Here is a 26,026-nt window from a genome sequence, read left to right as displayed (position 1 = left end):
CCATTGAAGCTCCTTCATGCTTTTCCAAGGCAGTGTAGTTTGTAGGAGAAACTCGCCCTTGATGGCATTATGATCCTAAGTGCCAAGAGACGAGACCTTCATGTTCCAAATCAACAAAGAGCTAGACAAGTAGAAGATTGACAGTGAAAAGATCTTATTTAATGACCTCTCCTGAAAAACGCAGCTCAAGCATAAAGTAGCATGTGGTTCTTATCACAATCTTGACATCTTAATTCATACTTGTCATAATAATTGTGCTTTTTGAGCATGTGTGTGTCTGCATGCAACTTTTTGGGTTGTGCTCAACATGAGTTGTGCAGTATTTTTGCAACTCATGATAATAAAGTTGCAGTTCTATCATGTCAACATTAGTTCTGTCATTGTATGTGTCTGCATCTCTCTGTTATATACATATGTCCCATGATGTGTAAATGTTCATATAGGGTTGGTTTGTTTAACTGGCAAATCAGACACTGAGTAGGATAGCTAGTTTATCTTGTACATTTTTGTACAAACAGTTAAAAAGTGAATTCAACTGTATTTGCATTAATAAAGTCTCCTTTTTTGTTTTTGCTGTTTCCATTTTAAATAATTACCCTTCTTATTTTCTTTTGTTTTCTGCAGTGCTTTCCATGATTATGATGGTGATAATAAGATACATTTCAAGAGTACTTGTTTGGATTTTAACAATTCTTGTTGTTCTGGGATCACTTGGTAAGTTGCTGAAGCTGGTCGATGATGATGATGATGGTAGTGATGATGATGATGATTGGGTTGCCCTAGCCACTCTGGGTGGCTTCCAACAAATTAAAACACAGTAAGACATCAGACATTAAAAACTTCCCTATACAGGGCTGCCTTCAGATGTTTTCTGAAAGACAGATAGTTGTTTATTTCCTTGGCATCTGATGGAAGGGTGTTCCACAGGGCGGACGCCACTACCAAGAAGGCCCTCTCTCTAGTTCTTTGTAACCTCACTTCTTGCAGTGAAGGAACCAACTGAGCCTCAAGCGGCAGCAAAGGATTCAGGAGTACTGCCAAGCTACATACCCACCCCTTCAGAGAGCGTGTAACCCCATCAAGAGCAGGCAACCTCTCATCCATCCGGTCTAGGGAACCACCCACTAACAACTCCTTAGTCTTATCTGGATTGAGCTGCAGTTTGTTGGCTCTCATCCAATCCATTACCAAGGCACACCCACGGCCTCTCCTGCAGACATAAAGGAGAAGTAGAGTTGTGTGTTATCGTCATGTTGCTGACAACGTCCTCCAAAACTCTGGATGGCCCCACTCAGCGGTTTCACATAGATGTTAAATAACACAGGGGATCAAATTGAGTCCCGAGGAGCTCCACATTGAAGGCTCCATGGGGTTGAAAAGCACTCCGCAAGCAACCCCCTCTGGTTGTTGAGCTCCCAAGTAGGACTGGAAGCACCGCAAAGTGATGACACCTATAATAATAATATAATAATAATTTCCCCAGCCACTCTGGGCGGCTCCCAATCAAGTGTTAAAAACAATACAGCGTTAAATATTAAAAACTTCCCTAAACAGGGCTCCCTTCAGATGTCTTTTAAAGATAGGATAGCTGCTTATTTCCTTCACATCTGAAGGGAGGGTGTTCCACAGGGTGGGTGCCACTACCGAGAAGGCCCTCTGTCTGGTTCCCTGTAACCTCACTTCTCACAGTGAGGGAACCGGCAGAAGGCCCTCGGCGCTGGATCTCAGTGTCTGGGCTGAATGATGGTGGTGGAGACGCTCCTTCAGGTATACAGGTATACCTACCCCCAACTCATACAGCTTCTCCAGGCAGATACTATGGTTGATGATATTGAAAGCCGCTAAGAGTTTGAGGAGAATTAACTAGGACATATTTCCCCTGTCTCTCTCCCAACAAATGCAGGGCGACCAAAGCAGTTTATGTGCCAAAACTGGGCCTAAACCCCAATTGAAATGGATTTAGAAAATCCCATATGTTTGTGTGTTTGTGGTTTTTTAAACTAGTGTAGTCTCTATCCAAATGGTCCCTTAGCTATGGTTAACTATCTGCCAGAATCCAGATCATGTGCAAGCCTCGTTCCCAACGTTGTCATGGGCCTCATCCAGCCCCTGCCCTTCCCATGTTGCACAGGTAATCACTGCATGGAGCTTCTACTTGTGTACATTTGAATACGAGTAGAACCCCTTGGAGTGATCAGAATCCCAGATAAAGCTGGGTCCCTGATCACCTAGAAGACTTTACTTGTGTTCAAGTGAAGGCTGTGCAACGCTGGGAAGGTCAGGGACGGAGCCAAGGGTGGGGGGTGCACACAATGGCATTGTTGAAGTGGAGCTTGTGTATGTTCCCTTCCTCTGTCCACACATTGGCATTTATCTGCTCAGGCAAATGTTAAGGCATGACTCGAGAATGGGGCGCATACGTCCTCCTGGGTTGTTCTATGAGCATTGCAAAGATGGGAGTTCATTTTCCTGCCTTTAAAGAGAGCCACTGGAGGAGATCAGTAGGGAAGTGATGCTTCCCTTTGTCCTTCTTGCTTCCTTTAAAACCATTCACCTTCTACTTCAGAAACAATTGATTTGCAGCCATTGTTGCACTATTAAAGCTATGCCCATGGGAGCAATATCCATTTGGTTTAAGGATTTATGGGACTGAATGAGGATGCGGCCAATTATTAGGAAGAAAAATAAAGGGACAAAGCATTGGCAATATTTACATTCCACAATTACCTCCCATTGATGATTTCAGGGAATAAGACTTGGCTGAATAGAAAAGTGCAAAAGAAGCAGGCAAGGGAAATATAGCGATACAAGATAAAAAGCAATAAAATTACAAGAGTGTTCTTGGCTGTCTTTGCCCTAATTGTATGGATGCGCTGCATCAATATTGGCAAGAGGCATTTGTGAAAAGCCACCCACAAACAGCAGTTTTCTTCAAGCCAGCAGCTGGAGGAGGAAGCAGATAACCCTTCCCACCTCAGGATCCTTGGGCAAGATGATTTGGAGATCAGAGAAGAGGGCAATTTATTTATAGAATTCTGAGTTTCAGTTTCCAGCAAACAGAATGTGCTCAAAGCAGGATACAAAGGACCAGGGAAAACAATAGTTGAAAGAGTATTAAGCAGTTAAGATGGTTGTCTCCTGTCAAGTTATCATTGCAGCAAAAACAGCATCCACCCAAGGGAACTGAGAAGTTCAGCTGAGGTAAAAAATGTATTGGGGGGGGGGAGGGCAAATGGATGCTCCATTGATCCCAGCTTTAAAAAAAAAAACAGCCCTCTTAGTTCTCACCAGTGATGAAGGTGGAATGAAAAACAAGGCCTCAAGAAATAGAGAGACATCTATGAGCAGGCTTCAGGGAGAGGTGCCAGTTGCGATTCTGGTTCGTGCCGATCATCCTATCCTAGCCTATTGAGTGTCTTAGTTAATAATTCCTGTGTATAACCTTTTCTTGCCTGGAACTCCTCAGCTTCTAATTACGGAACAGCATCATAGCTGTGGTAAGATGTCTTGTAAAAAGCAAGCCCTCTTTGATCAGTTGTCTTTTGCGATATCAGAATGCCACACCGTCCTGACATTTATGTTGCAGCAGATCAGTTAAGTCTGAGTCTAGCCTGGTAAAGGATGAAACTGGCCAAGCTAATTGTGCTCCTTGTACGTTATTACACATATGTTGTGAAACCGAAATGCACAATATCTTCTTCTTCGTGACAGGTGGTACAGGAGTATTGTGGTGGTTGTACGCCAAGCAGCGGAAGTCTCCTAGCGATACTCTTACAGTTGATCAGCTTCAAATAGCCAAAGACAATCGTCAGGCCCTTCTGATCTATGCCATTGCAGCTACGGTCTTCACGGTACGTATTTCATAGCTGTGGAGTCAGGGCTCCTTGACACATGCTGCAAAACCGTGTAGGCCAGAGCAGGAAGCAAAGTATTCAGCTTCACGGCTGCAAATGACAGCTTTCTCGTTCATGCAGTAAGCATTTGCAATTCCTATGTGTGATGCTGTACACAGGTACGGGCCTTCCCCCCTCCTCCCTGTAGGAAAAAGTGAAGCAACCCTCGTACGTTGTGGAGTATCAGGTAGGTTTTCTGTGCAGGAAGAAGGCAGGCAGGCTTTTTTGCTGCCTTCCACAGGGCCTGGAACCTGCCGCATCAGTTAGGACATTGGACTGTATCCGACATCAGTCATACTGAGATTCTGGAATTAATGAAAATTAACGGACACGATCAACAAAGATGCATTCATTTCAATGGGTCTTTTCTGAGTAAAAATTAGTTGATGCAACCCGTAGTGCATATGTCCCTCTCATGTCACCCATGTGCCCCTTTCTCCCAATTCACATTATCATATACTTGGTAGGGAAAGTGCACAAAGCCAATGTTTGCTCCTGCATTTTGCCAAATGTGAAACTAAGCACTGAGCAGGGGTGGAGGAAGGGGGTGCGGGTGTCGCCACTGGGGGGTGTGACAAAATGCCGGGTGGCACTCACCACGGGGCCTGCAGTGCGCCCGAGCCACACGTCTCTCCTGGGAGTGATGCGGTGGCTTGGGCACACGCAGACTCCACGCTGCCCACTGCCTCCAACCCCCACAGCTGTAAGGCGGCTGACTGGGAGGAGGCAGGCAGACTCCGGCGGCCCCACAGGCTTGCCTCGCCCCGCCCCTATGGGCACGCCACCCCAGGCGCCCAAGTGGCTTCCTCCGCTGCTGGCACTGAGATCTTATGTGAACCAGCCCATAGAAATCCATTGACAGCAGTGCAGTTATACCAACATTATGGTTGTTGTTTGGTTTCTCTGTGTGAGTGAGAGATGGACAGGTGTCAGTGGTACTGAAGGGTTTTTGTCTTGTTTTTAGCATGAGAAGGATGAGTTTGGAGGCAAGGAGAGGGATATATAAAATAATAAAAGCTTAAATTTACATATGAAGCTAGTGGTAGTGTTCATCTGCATAGTGATGTACAGTGGTACTCTGGATACGAACGGGATCCGTTCTGGGGCCCCATTCGCATCTAGAAGCAAATGTAACTAGCGAAGGCACGTCTGAACACACTCACGTCACTTTTTGCTGCTTCTGCGCATGCGCGTGACATCATTTTGAGCGTCTGCACATGCACGAGCGGTGAAACCCGGAGGTAACGCACTCTGTTACTTCCGGGTTGCCACGGAGCGCAACTCGAACGTGCTCAACCCGAAGCACATTCAACCCGAGGTATGACTGTAAGCTTTGCTCTTAAACCAGAAATGTAAGGAAGTGGAAGTATAGTGAAATATCCTTGGTTAGATACACACTTCAGTAAGTTACCACTTTTTGAAATACTGGTGGGCAGCAAAAGGGCTGCATCAGTTGGTGGGCAGGATCAGGTTTTTCTGACCAGTTATGTGCTGTGATGCCCATAAATGCACCCATTATTGTTAGTAGGTGGCTCATGAAGTCAGGATGACATCATACATTTTGTATTGAAAACTAAGGCTAGGAACATTACATATAAAATTAAATTTCGGAGCTGTGGGTGAGACTTTTGAGTCTTGTCTCAGTAGGTAAAATTCAACTAAAACAAGTCTCCTTACTTTTGCAGGTTATTTTACTGTTGATAATGTTAGTTATGCGCAAGCGAGTATCTCTCACCATTGCCTTGTTCCACGTGGCTGGCAAGGTCTTCATTCACCTGCCACTACTCGTCTTCCAGCCATTTTGGACGTTTTTTGCCCTCATGCTCTTCTGGATCTATTGGATCGCGGTCTTGCTCTTCCTAGGTACCACAGGTATGTAAATCCCGCACAATTTCATAATTCCTTTCTCCTTCTTTTTGGTAACCTCAGAAAGTGTTAGTGTCGCTCTTCTCTATTGACTGAATCAAATGAAATTCAGCCAAGTAAACGAGTCTGCATTAAAATAAATGAAAACAAAACAAGGCATGAGTACTGTTAAATGCAGCATGGCTGATCTTTATGTATGAGCACATTGAGCCGTGGCTTCGCAGCAGGTGCGCATGGATGTTAAAGGCAGGCACTGAACTTTCCCGCTTTGTGTCTGCAGGAAAAGCATATGAAAACTCCAGCCAATCCTGAATATGACAGCCCTTTTATTTCCTGTGATCTGCGATAGTGAATGCTTTTCACCAATATTTAAAATTCTTCACCCTTTGCTGATTTGTTTCTGAGCCCAATTAGAGTGCTGATTTTAGTTTTTAAGGCCCTGAACAGTCCACTACTAGAATAGCTGAAGGATTGTCTCTTCTTATACGTACCTGCCTAATCAGGGGTGAGGAGCTGGTTCTGGCTGGCAGGCCAGATTTCTGTCTCCCTCACCTCACCCCCAGACCAAGTCTGACAGGTGGGCGGCGTGTTTTTGCACACACAGTTTGAAGTCAAAAACCGCTTGAAATCAGAACAGCAAGCACCGTGCAACTGGGGGTTGCAAGACCCAACCACCAGCTGACCATGAGCGCTTGCGCGTTGCTGCGCATGGCGCTTTGCGGACCCGACAATCAGCTGATCGTCGGAGCCTGCAGTGCCCACGCCTTTGCCCAGGCCTCTGATCAGCTGATTGGCGGTTCCTGCAAACCCCCTTTGGCTGATCCGGGTCTTTACCCACTCCAAACCTGACATCATGTATCGTGTAAGGTGTAAGACGTGTGCACAATATATCAGATGTTGGTGGGGGAGCTTGGTAGGCCTAATGAGACCCACAGGCAGGAGGGACCCCAGCCCAGCTTCGATTAAGTTCTGCATTCCCCACTCTTTATGAGTTAGCAGGCGGTTACACAGCAGAGGGACATTTCTGCTTTGTGGCACCATCGTTCTGAAATGGCCTCCTGAAAGAAGCCCTTTTGGACCCATTATTGCTGGCCTCATAAAGCAAGGAGTTGCTCCATGAGCATAATTCTTTTGTGCTGATATTAAACGTGTTGTGTTGCTGTGGAATGGCTCTTTTGAATGCCTTTCTCCCTTGCTCTTCATTTCTGCTTCTAGGTAGCCCTGTCAAAAACGACCAGGGCTTTGTAGAGTTCCAAGTTGCAGGCCCACTGAGGTACATGTGGTGGTATCACGTCGTGGGGTTAGTTTGGATCAGTGAATTCATCCTTGCCTGTCAACAGATGACTGTAGCAGGAGCCGTTGTGACATATTATTTTACAAGGTGAGAGATTCCGGGGCAGTTTAATCACGAGAGGCTGGTTCTCTAAAACCTCAGAAGTAAACAGGGCATGGGCAGATGGTGTAATGAGAAGATGAAACTCGAAGGCAAAAGCCTCCAGTAATGTGCTTGGCTGGTTTTGATCTGTTATAAATGCATTCGCTCCAATACAGTCCACTCGATTATTCACCTAGGACACAGTTTCTGTGTAAACAGTACCTTGGTCAATATTGTATCTGATACGTCTGCTGTGGCTGTTTAGCATATGACTATATCAGAGGCGATCAAAGTTCAATACTGCTGGGTGTAGTGCTTTATTTGCTGAGGCCTGTAGGCTAAATATGAAAAAATGCTAAGTACAAAAAATATATATTGCATGTTAGATGAGCAACAGAGAGCACTGTTCCCACCCACCCCTGCAGTTACGCTGTTCTGATCTGTATGACCTGTTCCATGGGTAGGCAAACTAAGGCCGGGGGCCGGATCCGGCCCAGTTGTCTTCACAATGCGGCCCGTGGACGGTCTGGGAATCAGCGTGTTTTTACATGAGTAGAATGTGCCCTTTTATTTAAAATGCATCTCTGGGTTATTTATGGGGCCTGCCTGGTGTTTTTACATGAGTAGAATGTGTGCTTTTATTTAAAATGCATCTCTGGGTTATTTGTGGGGCATAGGAATTCGTTCATTTTTTTCTTCTTCAAAATATAGTCCGTTCCCCCCCCCCCAAAAAAAGGGTCTGAGGGACAGTGGACCAGCCCCTTGCTGAAAAAGTTAGTCTCAAATGAGAGAGGGTGCATTTTGTTAAGAATCACCATTCTTCAGATTATTTCATTTAAGTTAGACAGAAGACTGTTCCCTTCAAGGTTTAAGGGAGTAGTTTCCTGTCTAACGTGAATGAAATTCAGTATAGGAAGGGGGGATTTATTAAATGTGATATTATTTATATTATAAATATAACTAAATCAAAAGTTCTCTTACATTTATTAAAGCACCCAAAGATGGTGATGATTATAATTCACTTTGCTTGTAAAACTCAAAGGAATGAACTATACCGGTGGAACATTTCCATTTACAGCAGCTTAAAATGCTGAAAGCACACTAAAACCAACAAACCACTGCTTGCAGATTGAAAGTGTTCCCCTAAATGAGGGTATTGACTCTCCTTCCAGTCTCTTCGTGAATTTAGACATCTTCAGGCGTCACCAGAGAGGGCTTTTTTGTTTTTATGAGAACAGTATGTGTCCACTGGCGTCTTCCACAGTCTCTCGCTGTCTCTCTGACAGTCTCTCTCATGTTGTGCTCCTCATGCAAGTGGACCACTCCCAAGTGAATAAAATGGATGAAAGTTACATCCTGGGCTCCTGAGGAAATAGATTCCTCATGGTGACTTGGCATGGTTTAATTTCTGTCATATACCTTAAGCCAGGGGTCAGCAAGCTTTTTCGGCCGTGGGCCACTGTCCCTCAGACCTTGTTGGGGGCCTGACTATATTTTGAAAAAAGAAATAAATGAACAAATTCCTATGCCCCACAAATAACTCAGAGATGCATTTTAAATAAATGGACACATTCTACTCATGTAAAAACACGCTGATTCCCAGACCGTCCGTGGGCCAGATTTAGAAGGCGATTGGGCCGGATCCGGACCCCGGGCCTTAGTTTGCCTACCCATGCCTTAAGCTTCTCTCTCTCTTGAAATCAGCCATTGTTCATTCACAGGCCTGTTTGTAAATAACCCAAGTTTTGCATGTTCTTTGCTATTACTGTCAGGGACTTTTTGTGTGTGTTCATCAAGAATACTTGCATAATTCTTAAAGCTATGTTTTTAAGAAATGAATTGCAGTCCTGTCTGAAAGGAGGAGAATGGGCAAAGAAGCAGAGCAGAGGATAAAGACCGCATGAGATGTTTTAAGCACAGGTGAAAACTAGTGTCCGGTTTCTAGGATTTTTACCCAAGTGTACTAGTGGTTTAATTTGAAGTGGATAGGTTTGTCTTTCATCTAAATCAGTGTTTCCCAAACTTAGGTCTCCAGCTGTTTTGGACTACAATTCCCAGCATCCTTAGCTAGCAGGACCAGTGGTCAGGGATGATGGGAGTTGTGGTCCAACAACAACTGGAGACCCAAGTTTGGGAAAAACTTATTTAAACTGTTGGTTTATTTTAGCCCCATAATATGTATAGCCTGGCACTCTGATTGTTTTGGACTAGATAGCTAAACACATATACCGGTTCTTTGAATCAATTTCACTCCAGCAATAAGATCATGATACGCCTGGATCTCCTTTAACAGCCTTCATTATAGTAGGAAACAGATGCAACAATCTCAGCTTAATAAATGATGTGCTTCTGTTGTGGATAATCTAAATCACAGTTTCCTGTTACATCTGAATGGGGAAACTGTGGTTTGATCTCAGTCTACTAACCAGGCTCTAAAATCCTGGTTTCAGATCCTGGTTAGCTTGGTTTGTGTCTTTTGATACTTTTACGAAACTGGTGCCATCATTTTGTCTGCCATAGTATATGGAGACGATTGGATCAGTTCTGTGTGAAATCAAAATCTTACTTTCTGCTAATGAAGCAGAACTTCATAGCCATCTCAAAGCCAGCAAGGGGCTGCCATAATGCGATATGTAAAAAATTAATTTGAACAAGAAAACACATGATATCAGTTAACGCTGTAATGGACAAGACACGTTACTAGATAGTTCTGCCTTCTTAATCAAGAATCCCTTTAGTGTCTTTGTTTCTTGGGCTTTACGGACAGAGGTCTTAATGATTGCTGAGACTCACTACAGAACTACCATTGTAGGGTCCTTCACATCTCAAGTTGGCCTCTGAGTAACACTGTTGCTACCTGTTTTTGTCTCCTGATGCTATCTGTCACTGTTTTTGTATTTTTTAATTTCTCTCTACAGAGAAAAACGGAATCTGCCATTCACACCTATTCTGGCGTCTGTCAATCGCTTGATCTGTTACCACCTAGGAACTGTGGCTAAAGGGTCTTTCATTATTACCTTAGTGAAGATTCCGCGAATGATACTCATGTATATTCATACCCAAGTCAAAGGAAAAGTAAGGGGAACACTTTGCTATAGAAGTGTGGGCCATTGGTGGAACTGACAGATGAAAAATGTAAATAGAGCATAAGAACAGCCCGGCTGGGTCCCCAAAACTGATCTAGTTCAGCATTTTGCTTCCCAAAGTGACAAGCCAGATATACCTCTGGATTAAAAAGGAGAGTCGCCTTCTCTCCCTCATGAGTAAAACAAGCCTTTTGAAGCAAAAGTGGCAAAAACACCTATTTGGGGGTAGTGCAGAAAAGGGGCAAAAAACAGATTCTGTTGGGGCCTGGGTTTTTTTATTATTTAACTAAATGCACATTTAGAAAATGCACATATATCTTTAGAATGTCATTTGGACAATAGTCAAGATCAGTGTTTCCCAAACTTAAGTCTCCAGCTGTTTTTGGACTCCCAGCATCCCTAGCTAGCAGGAGCAGTGATAGGGATGATGGGAATTGCAGTCCAAAAACGGCTGGAGACCCGATTTTGGAAAACACTGGTCCAGATGTTGGCGGAAACTCTTGTCCTACCTTTTTAGACTTCTGTAATGATTTAAAGCGAAGCCTGTTCAAAAAGGGGTTGTCAAAAATAAAGGCTGTGTCTAAGTATGACATGGCTAGCCATTTCAGATGCAGAGGAGGGATCTCAGTGTTCTTGTCAACACGGCAGAATTTTCAGGTTGTGGATAAAGAAATGAAGCCAGACTTTTGAGAGCTTTTGGCAAGCTTTCTTCATGACTGAAATCTACCTTATAACAACTTTCTACAGGAAAGTGGATGGTGAGATTCTTGGCCACTACAAGAGTCTAGCTAATGAGGAGGGTGGGCCCCAAAGCCTTGTCCCGTATGATCTGTGGGTTGATTCAGGCATGACCACCAACCACTTTTTCCACCACACAATTCTTCCTCTGGAGTGATGGTGTCTCAGCATGAACCAGCATGAACACAGAGAGGGCCATTTCCACAATTGCAGGAATAACTTTTGTCACCACAACATGTGGAAATAGCGGTTAACTGTCTCCGTGTACTACCTGGATTACACTTAAGTTTCTTTGCCTGATTCCATCTTCCATTTCTCTCCTTCATGGTGGGAAAAAGAAGGGTTTTTTGCATGTTTGACTTGGTCTTATGTGGCCACCAATTACAGGAGCCATTGTATTAAAGCTGGGCTATGAACCCTTTGTTACAGAGGAAGCATATGTGTAAACTGAAACTTGTATATGAAACTACTTACCATTTAGATACCAACCCACGCCCTAGCACTTAATGCAATTTAATGTTTTCTCTGATTGTTATTTCCATTTTGTTGTCGCCATTCTCCCCATCTTAGGAAAATGCCTGCGCTAGATGTATGTTGAAAGCCTGCATTTGCTGCCTTTGGTGTTTAGAAAAGTGCCTGACTTACCTAAATCAGGTAAGAATTTATATTTCCCTGGCATTCCTTTTCAAAAGCTGGAAAGTTTAACTTTAACCTTCTTGCAATTGGCTCTAAACTGAAAGATGCTGAATGGTATGTTAACGTTTGAATGCAGGTACGGACTGCAAGAATAGAGCCTTTACTGAAATTAAAGTGCGTTGTAGTCTCTCAGAGGTTCCTTGGCTGTAAAGAAGAACAAGTCTAATGTTTTGGAGGAGAAGCCATCATGACACTGTTGCATATGAGCTAAAGCACATTTTGTGCAATGGTTAAATATGGGTCTATTACAGTTTGTATGCCTTGCAATAAGAGTGAAAATCTTAAAACACCGGGCATTTTAGAAAGTGAGCATTTGTGGGTGGTCCTCATCTGCAGAACACTCACAATGAATTGCAGTGGACAAACTATATCATACACAAGTTTCCTTTGATAGAAACATGGAGTGGGTGGGTGTTTAATGGACAGTTTAATGGTGAACCTGCCTGGCATGTTGCGTCCTGTTCTATGTGCAGGAAGTGTCAGCATCGCCCTTGAGCCAGTGCACCAACTGGACTCATGCACCTCAACCCCGACTGGGCTAGGCGAGCTGGGTAGCACTGCCAGAGACCTCCTTTCCCACAGGAACAGGTCACAGTGCTGTGGACTCACAGCTTAGAGCTGAGAGCACCGGATTCACTGTCTCAATAATACAGTCATTGCGCAGCAGAGTTTTGCAGAGTCTTGCAGAGTATAAACCACTCGGAGAGCAGCTCTGTAGAATATCTTCCTTTTATTCTGTAACTACAACTATGATACAAAACTATATACAGAGCTGAATATTCTAAGCATAAATCAATGCTACACTGAGAGTCTGCAGCTGCTCTTAGCAGCAACCTTATCTCTAGACACGATCTCTAACACTCTCTCTCTCCGATACACTGACTGACTGACTCTCTCTCACACACACACACATTGATGTGGTGCTGGGGCAGAATAAGTAGATAGCAGAACACGCCTCCTCCTCTCTGGAGAGTCAGCAGAGATCATCAGGAGATCATTAGGAGATTCTTGGATATGGGAGGGGTGAAATCTCCTCAGGAAGGGCCAGATAATAATACCCCCCTCCCCAATTTATCTAGATTATCTTTTTGGTCTGTTCATCAGATCTTGCACAGACCTTCACTGTTTGCTACGACGGTGACTAAGTGAAGGGTTGTATCCATCAAAAACTCACGTTAATGTCTATGAAGGTCTTAGATGTCAGGGAGTTTGAGTGGAAGAGAACCTAACCAATGGCATTCTGCCTCTCTTTCCCCAGAATGCATATACAGCCACAGCTATCAACAGCACCAACTTCTGCACCTCAGCAAAGGATGCCTTTGTGATACTAGTGGAGAACGCTCTGCGAGTGGCTGCCATAAACACAGTGGGAGACTTCATGCTCTTTCTAGGAAAGGTAGGGCTGTGCGAAAAATGGAAGTTCTCCTCAAACAGTCTCTTTCTCTTGCACACTGCAGGGCAGTCTGTACTCTGTGCCCAGAGGGTAACACTGGCAATTGTTTGTAAACAGAGTTCTCATTTCCCCTCTTGCCTTTTTGCCTACCAGAGTAATATTCAAGGTGGTTAACAACAAACAACAGTGAAACAAATCATAACTAATCAAACAATTAAAATCCAGAAAGAGAAACACCATGCAATTGCTCAGTCAAGCTCAAAGTAGGGGGGAAGAAATTCTGATAATTCTGACCGGGGGGCAGTTAATTGCAGACTGAGATTCTTAGGAAGCTGAATTCTTCACCTGAGACCACATCCTGTACTTTTGCAGAATCACGGCATTCACCCAACCCAGCTAGTGTTCTTTTGCTTTCACTTTCCTCTTGGAAGATAAACCAAAGGATGAGCCAGTCTGACCATTTAGGTGAATGTAGCTAGGAGGAACTGGCCAGGATGAATGACTATAGGAATGAAGGCATTATCCATGTTGAGGAGTAAAAAGGAGCTTTTGTTTTTCTAAATATTTGAAAGCTTATGATTTGGCCCTTGACTCCAAGACGTCTCTTTCTGAAGTCCCAGATGGTTCAGTTTTGATCTTAACTTTTGCTGCTAGGTAACCCATGAACAAACCGTATTTTCCCCCCCTATTTCAAAGCACGTTTTATTTGACTGCAGTGCTCTTTGCACCAGTCTTCAAAGACAAATATGTCTACCGCCACCTCATGGCATTAGGGTCCTGCTTATGAATTCCTTCCCTCCTGCTCTTTGTGCATTAATTCATACTGCAACCAACCCAACTTCCAAGCGGAGACTTTGTAATCCCCCAAATAAACAAATCAATAAGTCGCGGTAGGAGTGAGCGCATAATTAGATATAATGGCCTTAGGGGGACTGGAGTGCACAGTGAGGTTTGCTTAGAATGGATTCGACATGTACCATGAAGGTCTCCCTCGAGGCAGGGAGAACACGTTTTTCAGATGGCTGAAAATAAAAGAACGATGGGAAATGCTGACATTTGCTCTGCAGAACACTCTCCGTTAATGTCAGTGAAACACTGCCGCCCATACCAGACGAGCTCTGCTTTTCAACTTAAGCAAAGATACGGATTGAAGTAAGATGCAACGATCAATTTGTGCACAAAGTTATCATTAAAAAAAAACAAGATTTGTGCCGGGAAATGCACTGAAAATCAATTTTTATGAAACTAACATGTATTTCTTGGGGAAATGTTTCCGAAAGAAACTTTGAAATGGTTTCCATTGCTTTTCAAAAACGTGTACTAAAGATTCATAGGGAGAAGGAGCACTTTCCTTTTACAAGTGAGAAAAGAGATTGGAGAAATCTAATGATTCAGAGAGCAGCGTAGTCGTCATCTTGAGATACTTGCCACGCATGCATACCCATTTTTTTTTTACCCAAATGATCACAGTATGCTTTCTTGCTGCTGTTCTCTAGAATAGGTATGACTTAAGAAACAACTTCAGCTACCCCTCGGTGTGTGTATTTGTGAAATGTTTTGAAATAACCGTATTTTTCACTCCATAAGACGCACTTTTTTCCTCCTAAAAAGTAAGGGGAAATGTGTGTGCACCTTATGGAGCGAATGCAGGGGGGAGGCAGGCAGGAAAAGCCCCCAAGAGCCGCACACAAGCTCCGCGCGGCTCTTGCAGGCTTTTCTACGAGGAGGGAGAAGGGACTGACGCGGCCAGTCAGAAAATCCCGCAGGAGCCGTGCACCCTTTAAGGAGCGTGCGGCTCCTGTGGGCTTTTGCGGGAGGTGGGGGAATTGCCATAGCCGTGCGCAGCCTCTCCTGGCCGGAGAGACTGCTCGCGGCTAAAGAAGCCAAGACAGCGAGCGCGATCCATCCCGCTCACTGTCTTGGCTTCTGCCATAGCCGCACGCAGCCTCTCCCAGCCGAAGGGGCTGCGCAGGGCTAAAGAAGCCAAGACAGCGAGCGTGATCCATCCCGCTCGCTGTCTTGGCTTCCTCTTTAGCCGCGCGCAACCTCTCCAGTCGGGGGAGACTGCACGCGGCTACGGCAGAAGCCAAGACAGCCAACGAGATAGATCCCGCTGGCTGTCTTGGCTTCTTTGCTCTTTGGGGCTGGGGGGGGGGACCCAGGCTTCCCCCTGCAGCCCCAAGAAGCTCTGGGAGAAGCAGATAGGCTTCCCCCCCTTGATTTCCCCCTCTAAAAACTAGGTGTGCCTTGTGGTCCGGTGCACCTTATGGAGCGAAAAATATGGTAAATAATGAATCTCCATGTGTGTTTCATACACATTTTATGACATGCGTGTGCAGTATCTCACCACCCATTCTAGAAAGGCAAAGGACCACAATTGCCTCTGCAGGGGGGTTTCTGTATCTCCCTCTCTTCTCCAGATGTGGTTTAAGTGGAGGCTTGGCAACACCGAGAAGCTTGTGATATTTCTCATCAACTGTGTTTGCTCTCTGTCTGCTCTTCAGGTTCTAATAGTGTGCTGCACGGGCCTGGCAGGGATCATGCTGCTGAACTACCAACGGGACTACACGGTGTGGGTGCTGCCGCTCATCATTGTCTGCCTGTTTGCATTCTTAGTCGCCCACTGCTTCCTATCCATTTATGAAATGGTCGTGGACGTCCTCTTCTTATGTTTTGCCATTGACACCAAGTATAACGATGGCAGCCCTGGGAAGGAGTTCTACATGGATAAAGTTCTTATGGTAAGTTCTTTAGAATGTGGTGTGCTTCAGAATACAAGGAATCGTGTAGTGAAAAGATCTTAAGAGTAGTGATAGGAGGGACTCTGTTCTGGTTTGCTTCATCATTTGGCTTGTCTATTTGTGGGCCAATGTATTTTCTTAGCATATAAATCTGGCACGTGGGAAGGTGCGTGAAAGTTCAGTTCTTCTTTCCTGTGATGGCAGTCCAGCAAGATAGATAGATAGATAGATAGTTAGATAGATAGATAGATAGATAGATAGATAGATAGATAGATGATAGGTTCTAATGGCAACAGTCCAGTAAGATAAAGATATACAGTATATATGGGGGAGAGAGCCATGTACTCAACCAGTTGCTTCTTTGAGGGTTCTGTGCTGTAGCTGCTTGCTCTGCTGAAGAAGCAAGCACTAGCGAATCTTGCTGGACCCTCGACCATATTTTGCAGGGAAACAGTATACAGTGGTACCTCGGGTTAAGAACTTAATTCGTTCTCGAGGTCTGTTCTTAACCTGAAACTGTTCTTAACCTGAAGCACCACTTTAGCTAACGGGGCCTCCTGCTGCTGCCACCACGCCACCAGAGCACGATTTCTGTTCTTATCCTGAAGCAAAGTTCTTAACCCGAGGTAATATTTCTGGGTTAGCAGAGTCTGTAACCTGAAGCATATGTAACCCGAGGTACCACTGCACCATGGTTTTCTGCTTTAGATATTGTGGTAAAATGTTGTTTGACACAAACCAGAACACAACTAATGGAAAACTAGTGCTCAAGACTGTCAAGTTAGGAGTGGGGACAAAGTGGTTTATATATCACCACTCGGCTATGAAGTTCCCTGGGGAGCCTCAAGGCCAGTCACAACACAGGATTGTTGTGAGACTGACATGAAGATGGACAACCTTGCACGCGACCCTGAGTTCATTGGAGGAAGAGTGGATAGTAGTGTAATAAACAAACAACAATCATTAAAGCAGAGAGCATGTGGAGAGAGGGAGGGAGGGTGCACAAGTACCAGATTTATTCCTGCAGCACCAAAGTGTGGTTTGACATTACTTGCAAGCCAACTCATCATCTTGTAATATTTACAAGAGCATGGGCAATAATGTCCCAGGGCAACCAGAGGAGGAGGGTGTCCAACAAGCATATCAGGAGTGCACCTCTTGCCCAAGCAACCCGGCTGGCACTGGGAAGACAATAGGACGCGAAAACAATAGGACAGTGGGTGGTAGTTCTGTGGTCTGGCTGACAGGGACTGGTTTTCCCTATCTGGAAGCCCGGGTCTCATAACCCAGGGAAAGAGAACCAAGTACCTGTCATACATCCTGGCAGCTCTTTAAAAGCATGGAAGACAAATCAAGGGAGGAAAATTCTCTCCACTATCTTCTCCAGTGTTCCAAAGACTGTTTGTGACAATAGTCTTCAACCATTTCAGATCCAACCCAAACACGCATTTGTGGGAACCATTTCTTAAATATTTTATCATCTGCTTACATAGCAGTAGTAAAAGGGTAAAGGTAAAAGAGCCCTGGATGGTTAAGTCCAGTCAAAGGTGACTATGGGGTGCGGCGCTCCTCTCACTTTCAGGCCGAGGGAGCCAGCATTTGTCTGCAGACAGCTTTCCGGGTCATGTGGCCAGCATGACTAAACCGCTTCTGGCGCAACGGGACACCGTGACAGAAGCCAGAGTGCACGGAAACACCGTTTACCTTTACCTATTTATCTACTTGCACTGGCGTGCTTTCGGACTGCTAGGTTGGCAGTACTGCTGCTCTTGTGACCCATCTTAGATGAGGCTCAGTATTGGGCCCCAACCCTCCCAACTGAAGAATGATTTTCTATGATCATGAGTCATGATGGAGGACCTTTTCCTTACCGTCTTTCAGGAATTTGTGGAGAACAGCAGAAAAGCAATGAAGGAAGCTGGCAGGGGAGTTGGAGCCGAAGGCAGGGAGCTCAAACCAATGGTAGGTCCTCTGGAAGAAGTGGCTGCTCTCTTCCAAGAGTTTCATGTGTACTTCCTGTCCCTTTCTGTTTTCACTGACTATGCTTCTTCAGGAGAAGTCTTTGTCGTTTGTGTCACTCAGGATGTTCTGCTTTTTTTGTTTGTGAGCTTGCCTATCACCTGGATGGCAGAGTTTTTGTCACAGCTGAGACCATCTCCCATAAAAGTAAGCTGAAAGGAACTGTATCTTCATGCTTCTACTGTGTTTCTCTAACCCCAGAGCACAACCGAATTCTCTCAGTAGTGATGTTACTGGTACTCAAAATTACGTATTTTTCGCTCTGTAAGACGCACCAGACCACAAGACGCACCTAGTTTTTGGAGGACCAAAACAAGAAAAAATATATTCTGAATCTCAGAAGCCAGAACAGCAAGAGGGATCGCTGCGCAGTGAAAGCAGAAATCCCTCTTGCTGTTCTGGCTTCTGTGATAGCTGCGTAGCCTGCATTCGCTCCATAAGACGCACACACATTTCCCCTTACTTTTTAGGAGGGAAAAAGTGAGTCTTATAGAGCAAAAAATACGGTACCTTTGGGTTGTATACATAGAGTGAGGGAAACAGTCAATATGAAACATATATAACTATGTGCCCAGGTATCCTTTTGTGGTAGGGTTTCAAAACTTAGTCCATGGTTTTAACTTGACATTTACCATCCCTTTGTTGGAAAATAAGATATTAGACTGAGTTGCTAATAGGATTCTGGAAGGCACAGTGGCTATCTCTGTGAGTCACTTGACCTCCCTCCACTCCACTTTGCTGCCTCTGGGTACCTGATACATCTGGCTGATAAGTTCTGAGGTGATTTGGAGTGATTCTAGCTTGTTCAATTTCCTGTTTATTTCCAGCCACATAGGCCAATTCACTTCAGCCTGATTTTGACGCTTAAACACTCTTTTTTTTAAGTTTCCACGCATTCCTCCATCATCAAGGAAGTTGATACAGTTACTCCTTTCAACCTGCTAAAGTAACATTTCTCCTAATTCTTCTCTCTTTGCCATTGTTCTTTCTGCGTTTCAACATTGTGCCTGGTGGAGAAATGTGGATTTGGGCTCCCTCACTTCAAACACGTCCTTATTCCATTTTAACATGCAGTAACTTTTTGATAAGTCATGAAATTCTTGGTGATAAGAGAAAGCCAGGAAACAGTGTGAAGAAATTATATATTCCATGTACTCCATATTGATAGCGATACGGAAGCAACGTGTCCTGTCCCCCTGCCACAATATAATACTGTATGTTGGGTTAAATTTTTGCAGCCAGATACATTGACTTGGCAAGAATAACATACAAATGAGCTCATACCTCTCAGAATTAGATGTTGGACCCTTATAATCTCCCTTGAAAAACTGAGAACTCTTAAACCAGGTTTCTCCAACCTTAAGTCCCCCGATGTTACTGAACTACAACCCCCATCATGTCCACCAGCATGGCTGATGGTCAGGGATAATGGGATTTGTAGTCCATTCATACCTGGGGAACCAAAATTGGGAAAAGCTGTATTAACTGATTCCTTTTCACCGGGGCTCAGCTGGCAGTGCTCTTCTTTTTCAAATGTATAGGTGGGCATGATTTGACATGGGGCAGGGGCCTGTGGATTTCATTAAGGGTCCCCCCCTCCCCATAATTTGATCACTCCTTTTCACTCAAAGCAGGTCTAATGTTTGGCTGTGGGTTATCAAAAAATGAGTTGATACAAATGCATTTGTAAACTAGCTTGTAAGATTAGTTGATTTAATCAATGTAAATGACGGCTATCACAAATAGTTTCTAAGTCTGACATGAGAGTTAATTGAGGAGAAGATCCTGCACTTTGCTCTTCAATGGTCTTAACCATGCATTAGACTTCAGGGGGTCTAAGGAGCTGAAAATGAAAGACTAGTTGCTGGCTAACTAAGCATACAACATAATTAATGTAATAATTGCTAAAAGTGTACCCATGTGCTGGCACCCATGTGGCTAATTTGTCTGAGGATATGAACTAGCCTGAAGACAATATGGTAGGGTGACCACGGAATAGCATTCAAAACAGAGGGCAACACCAATGCATGTTTATGAAGTTGTGAGAGACCCTAGAACACTAGAATTCAATAAAACAGATTGGCCGTAGGTCCATGCCAAACACAAGGAGATATTGCTTCATTGAGCACAATTAACACATTGACGTAGCTGCTGTATTAAACATGAACATAGATGCCTCCTGAAAGTCATTAGATAAATTCATGAAAGTTTGGTTTCTCGGAGGCTACTACTAATGAATGATAACTCAGAATGAGACCTAAGTGTGCAGAGGCTGTAGACTTCTAATAACTGTGTGCCAGATGTTTGGGGGCCGGCAACAGGGGGTGCTCTGCTTTTGAGCTTTCTGTGAGCTTCTGCATGATCAAGGCTGGAAACAGAATATTTGACTAGATAGATATTTGATCTGATTCAGCAAGGAAGTTCTAATATTCCTTTCACATGTTTGCTCAGGGACTTGCCAATCCTCTCTGTAGCCCTGATTGCTACAGTTTGAAGCTGAAGCTAAAAATTAACATTATTTTTTGGGGAACATAATGCTAAACAACAAATAACTCTGCACAATCCTCAAGCTTGCATGCTCCTCCTTTCTCTCTTCTCTTGGCATAGCTGTGTGAAGATCAGAAGCCCATGCTTCCTGATACATCCAAACCCAAACTGCTTAGAGTTAGTTCAAACAAGCCAAGATCAAAATGTGTTTTATGATCTTGACTTGTTCACCAAAAAAGAAAAAGAAAAACAAACAAGTGGAGAGGCCTCTAGGTCTAATCAGCAGGTCCACAGACTCTTTTGATCAGGCCCAGTCTTGCTCCCTCCACTGCTCTCGCCAGTTTCCTCTTCTCCACCCATTCCTTCCTCTGCTTTTCCCCATCCCAGCCACAACCTTGCTGTTTCTGCTGCTGTGAAAAGAGGGAGAGGGAAGCAGCATGCAGATAAACTCGGAGGCCCAACGGTGACCCATGGTGATCAGGGCAATGTAGCATCCTTCCAAAAAAAATGCTGTCACTACCGCATCTAGAACTGTGCTTGGGGAAGCTGGGCTATTAATTGGGCACACAGCTTTGTACAAACAAACCTAGTGCAGCTTGCTGCTTTATCTAGGTTCAGCCAGAGAGAAAAATCACACTATGTAGATATATATATATATATATCCACATTTGAAAAAGTTTGACTAATATGTCTAATTTTTCAGATCTTCATTCTCGTATCAATCAAATCTCTGTTTATTGTGCCAAGGACTGAAAACCGGTGCAGCAGAAAAGTTTTTAGTGTCAGTGCAGCATACATTTTTCAATTATGCTTATGAATCTATGTTCTAAATATACACTGTTCTGAAAAATTACCTCTACTGGTACTTTGTAGTAAAAACAATTAATGCACTGTTGGGATCCTTAGGCAAAATGTATAATTGGGTTAAAGGATTGAAGGAAACTGCAGGAAAAGTGTGAGATTCTTATGTTTACGATGTGATCAGATTGATTGTTTATACAAATTGTGTTAAAACTGACTAAAATTTTAAAAAGTGTCTGTGTAGGTATATATTATGTACACAAGCACATAAATATATACAATATTACCCAGGAATAAATTTTTTCAGGACTTTTTAGATAATACTAGATAAAATTTTAAAATGTCATACTTTTATTTTAAGGGGAAGATTGGTTATTTTCAATTATTAAAGATAAAAAGGCCAAAAGAAAAAGAAAAAAAGAAGCTGGGCTATTAACAGACGTAATACTTATTATAGGTGTTGGTACATGCATACAGCGGTTCTCGTGCAAATGGCAAAAAGCATAAGCCACACTGAAGCAGATTCTGAAGCAGAATGAGACCCATTGCTTTCTTTTTGGGGGTACGCAGCAGGTACATGTACCCCTAAACATTTTGTGTTGCCCCAACCGATGGACTGGCATGCCAGCTGTCTCCGCAGTAGCAGCGTGGACTGGAGCTCTGTCATTCTCCCCGCTGGTGCCTGGGGAGGGGAGTCTGGGGTGGCCATAGTGGAGGCGCTGGCACTCCTCCTCCTCCTCCTCTTGCCGGGCTAGAACCAGCCGGTGAGCTCTCGCCCCTCCTTGCTCAAGCCGACCCCACTGCTGCTGGGGGTCTTCCCTTCTTTTCAGCGCTGCCACCTTGAGTCCCTCGTCCAGGGTTTAGGGGGGGAGGAAGGGTGCGAGGAGAGAGGGAGCAGCCAAAATGAGAGTACCCCTAAACATTTTTTTAAGGAAAAAAAGCACTGATTAGGCCTACATATATTTTGTAGCTATTTTATTTATTTAACTTGACTATAAGGCACCTTTTCACAACCAGACCAGTGGATTTTCCATGGCACTTGGCTAGTTGTTGTTTTTCACTTGCACATTTTATTAATGTTTGTCATTGACACGTGAAGGCAGATTCCCCGTTGATCTGACTTAGGCACCTGAATGAAGTTATCAATATAATAAGCAAAGACTGAATGCAGCTGATCATTTACCAGGTGATGACTTCCGTTGCTGCCAGGGAGGATTTTCTCACACACCTGTGCAAAAGCAGAAAGCTGAGGAAGCAGGGAAGTGTTCAAATTGTTTCCGTCACATGGTTGCGTATCACAGACCGTGTGGTTCCGTATCGTGTCGTGGACAGGGTGTGAGCTTTGGATCAGGAACACAACCAGCTCTGTCAAGAAGCTGCACTCTCTCAGCCTAACTTGTCTCATGGGGTTGTGAGGATAAAATGGGATCAACATCACATAAGCCAACCTCAGCTCACCGAATGAAGAGCCACCTACAAATCTGAAATAGGCTTTAGTAAATTCTCAGTTGATAGACAAGCAAAATGCTTTCCAGAGCCTTCTGAGATTGTGAGAGCCTGTTGCATTTGAAACATGAAATAGTTTGTTTTCTTTGGATCCACTTCGTTCATTTAGTAGAGAAACTGATCTAATTATTCAACCAAGGCAGGCACCTAAACATCTTTCCAAAATGCTAGGGCGATGAACTTTTTAAATTTTATAATTCTAAAGGTGTTTTTTTTTTTGTAGGCTGTTGGCTGAATTTTGATTCCTGAAGAGCTTTTCGGTGTCCCTAATTCGTGACTCACCAAGTTTGTTAAAATGAGTTGTTGTTTTTAACTTTGAGCAGGATTCTGAGAACTGGTTCTGCGCAGACCAGGGCTATGCAGTCTTCTGCTTCCTGAAAAGCAGCTCCACCATAATTTGTAGCAAACCGTTTTTGAAACTGGGGTGTTGTCGTTTTTAAACACCACCAGATGTGAAAAGTAGCTGTTTGGATCCTGGCCTTTGCTGTGGCTTCGAAAAAGAAGCATATAGGAACAATATCATTTCTAAAAAGTGTGTCTGTGTGTGTGTGTGTGTGTGTGTGTGTGTGTGTGTGTGTGTGTGTGTTACTTTAATGGAATTTTATTTTGAAGCAGAGTTAAAAAGAAACCCAAACTCAACTCTACACATGCACAACACAGCAAGGTTACTAAAGGAATTAAGAAACTCACTGATTACAATCCTTACTATATTTTGCTTTGGGAGAACTAGCTCACTAACTATATTATTATTAATTTAATTGGTATACCATCCTTCATCTGAAGATCACAGTGTGGTTCACAACATAAAAAATACAAAGCAAGAATACAAAATGCATAACAAAAACCAATAAACCCCCTCCCACAAACACCATAGGGTGTTTATATATAAGTTGTATATGACATGCTTATCAGCATAAGATGGGCATTTGTACTTTATGGAAATTTGATTAGAAGTTTTAAGGGCTTGCATATAGAAAATGAAAAGAAACCATGGTGCCATAATATCTCTTTAAAAACCAGGATTCCTCATTGATTCAGTTTGTACATATGTCTCCCAGATTTTATTCAGCCACTGGCATTTAGATGGTTGTTTAGATACTTTAGATTGCGTGCTATACGAAACTTTGTTGCTGTATGTGATTGCTTAAGAAGGTGTATGCAGGAATCCATGGTCATTAGGTTCAAAATGATGAGGAAGCATAGCTTTGGGAGTTACCTGCAGTAGACTAATCTGGAGAAAATTCTGGTAGTAATCAGCAACCATTTCCCCAAACTCCTGCATTGTTGGACATTCTCACCCTAGATGAAAGTATGAGCTAGTCTGACTGTATCCCTTAGAATAAAACCATAGTTTCAATGCAGGTCCCTGGTTAGAAGCAAGGGGCAACAGAATTTACTTGATTTTCCATCACCAGTGAGGTTCAGCATGGTGCAAATGCACTGGCAGAGCCAATCCACTGCCCCCTGCTGGTGTTTGCACTGCACCCCTGCCTTGCCCATCTTCCTCCCAGTAAGTCATAGCAACACCGAAAGCAGAAAGCCAGGTATGTGCCATTGCCTCTCCCCACTGTTGGAATATTCTGCCTGCTGAGAATTTTGTACAGTATTATGCTTCCTTTATGTTAGTGTCGATTGCTAAAGTTTCAAAAGAGCTCCACAAAGGCATTTTCATTCATATATATATATATATATATATATATATATATATATATATATTTAAGGAGGCTATCCAGAATTAATGTTTCACTTTTTAATATCAGAATACTAGGGGAAATCAGACAAGTATTATTAAATTAAATGCCTGGTAATTACACAGCACACTGTAAGTTACCAACACAATTAATTAATGAAACATTGTCCTAAGAACTGCCATATAGCGAGACTTCTGTACGCACATTTTGTTGAGGATATTCTGTTGTAAAAACCAACATTTCTCTCCCCTCCTCCAATTCTTTAGTAAATTAATCCACTACATTAAATTTACCGGCTTGAATTTCAAATGCAGATAACTTTTCAAAATTACTGTGCTGGTTATGATGGTGTTTTTCTGCCTGTAAACATCAGTGTCTTTTTTTAATCATTTCCTAACTTCATTTATGACTTATTTATATTTTCCAGGCCTCTGGAGCAAGTTCATCTTGAAGCTGGTCAGCCATTATGGAAACCATCAACATTCCAAAACAATATCTATCTTATCTTATCTTATCTATCTCTCTATATATATCTATATATATATATATTATTTAAAAAGCAGCCAAAATCAGAGAAAAGGAACAGGGATTTAATACTTTTTTAATGATTATTTTTGTGAAACATGTACTCTTTTCATACGGGTGGCTTTTACAAGCAACTTTTATCATTGTTCCATTTCAAATTCTAAACCATTGTGGTTTGTGGCAGTGCTATGATTGTAATCTGATTGAGATATTTCACAAGTTGGAGAAGGATTCCATAATATTTTAAAAGAATCGTGTAAGATTGCCGATTTGGAATAACGTAAGTGGGTCAAGTAATTTTCCCTCGTGGTTATTTTAATGAGCATAAATCTTTAAAACTCAATGGATAATGACTGTTCTGGAGGGGGAAATCCTTCATAGATTTTTTTTTAAAAAAAAAAAGAACTGGGATGAATAATACATTAATCATGTTGGATTTTGCTTGCTTTTTCGCAATGGGATGCTAATAAGATCCAGTAAGTTCAACTTAATCCAGTTTTTTTCCTCATTAACACATTAGACAATTTATATCTAACACATTTTTAAGAAAACCTAACCAACTCCTCAGGTATTTAGATATTGAGACAGCCCCTGAATCTGTGAAGGACAAACTAAAGGCATATGAGGGAGGATGAGTTTTATATTATGCAATTTTTGTCCTCTTTCACCTTATCATTTCCCCTTGAGTTCAGTATCGTCCTTTGCACATCATTGTTCCTTTGAACTACGCAAACTCTTTAAATAAGCAGTTGGAAAGCAGGCTTCTATAGCTCAGCCTCAGATATATACATTACTGTTCATCCATGACCTCATGGAGAGAGACCATACACAACTATACACAAAAAGAAAAATTATGTACTGTAAGTCATTTAAGTTTCTCTTTACGGTTGAAACCATTTCTCGGTCTTGGTTTTCATTGTACGTTTGGTTATTAGTGGAGTACGGTGGGGAAGAGCAGACAAACCTTTTGCGGGTGAGGTGGGGAATAATGTCACTGCCTTAGTATCTAAAGCAGTTCTTGAAGTGGCCTCTGTGCATTCAATGCTCATGGTACCTGAGTGCCACATGAATACTTCAGAAACTTCCAGATAGCAATATCTTTGTCCTTTTCTACCTTTCCCATGCTCCGAGAAGGAAGGATCGAGCTGCTACCTTGGTTATTGGAGTGGCGAGACACATGTTGTGGTGGCAGAGGCCGTATGCTTGAGC

At 43.2% G+C, this 26,026-nt stretch overlaps 1 protein-coding gene across 2 annotated transcripts in view; it reads left to right on the top strand.

Annotated features, from left to right (window-relative positions):
• The window catches only part of SLC44A1 (solute carrier family 44 member 1), an 82,594-nt gene extending 57,012 nt beyond the window's left edge, over positions 1 to 25,582 (top strand). Inside the window, exons 7-16 of one of the 2 annotated variants that reach the window (XM_081894130.1) lie at positions 625 to 714; positions 3,712 to 3,851; positions 5,579 to 5,765; positions 6,975 to 7,140; positions 10,053 to 10,209; positions 11,529 to 11,612; positions 12,913 to 13,050; positions 15,552 to 15,788; positions 17,670 to 17,750; positions 24,720 to 25,582. In XM_081894130.1, coding sequence (XP_081750256.1) covers positions 625 to 714; positions 3,712 to 3,851; positions 5,579 to 5,765; positions 6,975 to 7,140; positions 10,053 to 10,209; positions 11,529 to 11,612; positions 12,913 to 13,050; positions 15,552 to 15,788; positions 17,670 to 17,750; positions 24,720 to 24,743 — 1,304 coding nt within the window. In that variant the 3' untranslated portion in view covers positions 24,744 to 25,582. Of the gene's footprint in view, positions 1 to 624; positions 715 to 3,711; positions 3,852 to 5,578; positions 5,766 to 6,974; positions 7,141 to 10,052; positions 10,210 to 11,528; positions 11,613 to 12,912; positions 13,051 to 15,551; positions 15,789 to 17,669; positions 17,975 to 24,719 lie in introns of those variants that run through there. The other variant, XM_081894129.1, reaches the window with a different exon arrangement.
• The last annotated feature ends 444 nt before the right edge of the window (positions 25,583 to 26,026 follow it).

The sequence above is a fragment of the Podarcis melisellensis genome (assembly GCF_964234715.1).
Source record: "Podarcis melisellensis genome assembly, chromosome: 17".
Lineage (NCBI taxonomy): Eukaryota > Metazoa > Chordata > Lepidosauria > Squamata > Lacertidae > Podarcis > Podarcis melisellensis.
The sequence above is the reverse complement of the archived record's forward strand: the minus strand, read 5'-3'. Positions and strand labels throughout refer to the sequence as shown.